General features: G+C 40.5%; 1 protein-coding gene across 1 annotated transcript; it reads right to left on the reverse strand.

The window, feature by feature from the left end:
• Positions 1-550: 550 nt before the first annotated feature.
• LOC105104613 (olfactory receptor 1L8) lies at positions 551-1507 on the reverse strand. The gene has a single exon (XM_010998357.3). The coding sequence runs from the start codon at positions 1493-1495 to the stop codon at positions 551-553; it is 945 nt and encodes a 314-aa protein (XP_010996659.3). The 5' UTR covers positions 1496-1507.
• Positions 1508-4000: the final 2493 nt, after the last annotated feature.

The raw sequence follows: 4000 nt of genomic DNA on the forward strand, positions 1-4000 counted from the left end.
AGGATAGAAAGATAAGGAAAGAGTAACAGTGAAAACAATTTATAAGCAAGAAAGTTTTTTAAAGAGAAAAACAAGGAATTATAAAAACCCTCAATTTGAGAAAATTAGCTAAATATGCCCCACCTACTCTTTCTTCTCTTCACTCATTCTTTCCACCTTCAAATATTTTCAAAGACATTCAACAGGTATAAATTAAGTAATTATTTTTAAGCAGTATATTGAAATGTGAAGGCCCTTGGAGGATAAGTCTTAATAAAAGACAGAAATTTGTTCAGGAAATACCTGTAGGGAAAGGGTTAGTTTAAAGCAGTATTTGGAAGATGAGATGTCATGAATTTTCATAAGAAAGAGGGGAAATAGTAAGGGAAGAGGATTATGAGTTAAGCAGAGACAAGGCCAACTGGTGGGCCGTCATCAATGGATGTGCCTGCCCACAGTAGAAATAGCCTTGTCTCCCATGGCTTAAAAATGCTGACCTCCAAGAGCTTGATTGCTCACCAAGATCCAATAGAAACCAGAGTTAAGTGGAGCCAGTTCCACTGTGTGTTCATCAAGAGGGTGCTGCCTGGGGTTTCCTCCTGCCCTTCAGCTTCCTCAGGCCCTGCTTCAGGTCTTTGTTTCTCAGGCTGTAGATGAAAGGGTTGAGCATGGAGGACAGAACTGTGTAGACAATCGTTGCCATGTGGTCCCTGACGGTGTAGGTGGACACGGGCTGTAAATAGACATAGAAGATGCTTCCATAAAAGAGTGTTACCACAGTGAGGTGAGAACCGCAAGTGGAGAAGGCTTTGCGTTTCCCAGCAGCTGAAGGAATGTTGAAAACAGTGATGAGGATTCGTGTGTAAGAGAAAGCAATGAATAGAAAGGGGGTCACCAAAATAACAGATCCTTCAATCATTATCACAATTTCATTGACAAATGTGGAGGAGCAGGACAATTTCATCAGAGGGCTGAGGTCGCAGAGAAAGTGGTGGATAACATTAGAGTCACAGAAGTTGAGCTGATTCAGCAGAAGTGTGTGTAGGAGTGAGTGGAGGTGAGGCAATGAGCAGGAGAAGGCCACCAGGAGGACACAGCGGTGGTGGCTCATGATGGTGACATAGTGGAAGGGGTCACAGATGGCCACATAGCGGTCAAAGGCCATGACTGCTAGAAGGCAGCTGTCAGTGTTGCCCAAAGCATATATAAAATACATCTGGGTCAGACACCCAGCATAGGCGATGGTCTTCCCCGACAAGAAGTTGACCAGCATCCTGGGAACAATGGTCGTTGAGAAGCAAATGTCAGTGAATGATAGGAAACTCAAGAAGAAATACATGGGGGTCTTGAGCTGGGGGTCAGAGCGGATGGCCAGGATGATGAGCAGGTTCCCTATTATTGTGATGAGGTACATGGTGAGGAAGAGGATAAAGAGTGGCATCTGGTCCTCAGGCCGGGAGGAGAGTCCCAGGAGGATGAATTCAGAGACACTGCTGGTTTGGTTGACTCTTTCCATTGACTTGGGTCTAGTTATATACAAGAAGCTTTTTTTTAAATTTATTTTACATGTCCCAATTCCATCACCTAATCCTGAGAAGCCAGCAGGTCTTTGTTTCCTCTGTTTCGTCACAATGAGCAGTTGTGCAGGGACCGCTTGTCAACCTCATGGTCTTTGTTGTACTCTTCCCTTCCCAAATCTGTGGGCTTCATATGGGCTTTATGTTGAAAGCTGGAGGAACAGAAGAAGAATTTTCCTTTAGAAATCATCAGACATGGCCCTCTCTGATTCAAGTTCATTAGTTTCTATTCTGTGAAAAGCACTCCCTCTACCTCTCTTTTCTCCCACAAGAACATAGTCATATAACCCACGAATGTTTGCCTCTTGGTAGCTCATGTTGTATTGGGAAGGTAAGTCATCAACAAAGAAAATATGCAATATAATATCAGGTAGGGATAAATTTTATTAACAAAATAGAGCAGTATATGGGGATGGAGGGGACTGGGATGTATGGATGGAAGTATTTTAGATAGCGAAGTCACATGACACTCATTCCTTATCAAAGCAAATTCAGTTGTATAACACTAGAGTTCATCTTTGCATGTCTTGGAAACAAATAAGGGTTTGCCACTACAACCAACAGGGCAAATCTAGGAGGAATGCTGAATCCAGTTCAACCGTGTTATTTTCCTCCTCTGGGCACAGAATGAGAGAGGGTCCTCCTCCTCCACTCATGGGCTGCTGTCATCATCAGTGTGTGCAAGTCTCCCCTGTTTTGTAGTTGTTTTTCCTTTCTTTAACCCCCTGTCCTAAATCACATTTGTACAGGATGGGCATCCTTTGCTGGCTATTCAATTCCTGTTTTAAAAACTCCTCTTTCGTATATTTATCCACAAATATCTATGAGACACATGTTTATATATGTGATTTTTCAGTCATATCCAATTTCCCAGAAATAGACATAAAAAAACCTTCATTTCTTGCTGCTACAAAAACCTCTGTAATGAGAGGTCTTTTATCAGCAAAGTGCTTTCAAAAAGTACTTTAGACTGAAGGAACATAGCAGATACTAACTACTGTATATAAAATAAACAAGTTTCTTCTGTAGAGCATGGGAACTATATTCAGTATCTTGTAGTAACCCATAATGAAAAAGAATATGAAAAGGAAGATATACATGTTCATACATAATGTTTATGTATGACTGAAACATTATGCTGTTCACCAGAAACTGACACAACATTGTAAACTGACTATACTTCAATAAGGAAGAATGCAAAAAGTATGTTAAATCAACTTTTAGAGTCAGCTTATTTGTCTATACCTTTTGAATAGACATATTACATAGGGATTTTTATGCATTTTGAGACATTGGTTATTTACATATTCTTGGTTACCATAAAAATCTCTACAAAGTACACATTTATAATCATTAAAGTATTTCAAATCCTTTCTTTAGAGGCAGCATACTCTTTGACACAGGTTGAATGCACATTGGCCTAGCACAACATTATATATTAATATATTGATTCATTGAACAAATAAATGCTTATACTTTAGTCATAAGATACTAAACGTCTTTAAACCTCAGTTTCCTCATGTGCACTATTGGACACAAATGTCCCCATTCTCATGAGAGTTTAGTGAGATAATGCATTTAAATCCCCGAGAAGAGGGACCAGTATATTGTAGACACTCAGGAGAAGCTGTTGATGCTTTTCAATTCTCAGTGTCACCTTCCTTTACCTGCTAATTCTAGCTGTTTTCAAAATCCATCAATTCATATGCGTAAAACATGACATAGCTCACTGCTCAATTGTTGGGCTAATTTATGATTTTACAAGATTTTATGGATGAAACATTTGTGCATTGATCTTTGGCTGAATCAGGAATTAAAATTAATAATAATAACCAATATATATTGAGAAATTATTCCATGTCACACTTCTGCTAAGCATCCCACTAAGTCCCATAATAAGGGATTGTGAGGCACGTGTTGTTAGGAGGAGACTAAGGCTTACAGAGGGGAAGTGGCTTGCTCAAGGTCACTAAGGAAGTGACTAGCAATCAGGATTTGAACCCCACTCTGATTTCAGACTCGCTCTGGTTGCTCGTGCTTTTAGCCACTACGTTACCCCTCCTCTAGTTTTGGTATTTTTATTGTCTCTCACAATCAGGCACAGGCACTGTTTTCCCCATTTTGATAGGTTCTTACACGAATTACCCTTCTATCCCCCTTGACTGTCAATGTTTCTTCCCCCACGTTCAGAAACTATCCTTGTAGTTGCAAGAGAGGTGATCTATCTGTGTTGTAAAGATGGTGGAATTTGGAAGTTTGACTATCCATGATTAACTGGCCCAAGTTTGGCAGAAAAAATGGGCCATGTATGACCGGGGCGTGTCTGGTGTGTGCAGCTGTGGTCATGCCGTGGACAGTGCCCTGGACTGAAGACAAACAGTAGGGGTTTGATTTGTCCTCCATCACCTGCTCACAAGCTGACTCCTGATTCACAAGTGAGATAC

This window comes from Camelus dromedarius, chromosome 10 (assembly GCF_036321535.1).
Source record: "Camelus dromedarius isolate mCamDro1 chromosome 10, mCamDro1.pat, whole genome shotgun sequence".
NCBI classification, from domain to species: Eukaryota; Metazoa; Chordata; class Mammalia; order Artiodactyla; family Camelidae; genus Camelus; species Camelus dromedarius.

Coding starts and splice junctions, on each gene's coding strand:
- LOC105104613 (XM_010998357.3), bottom strand. CDS start 1,495: ATGGAAAGAGTCAACCAAACCAGCAGTGTCTCTGAATTCATCCTCCTG.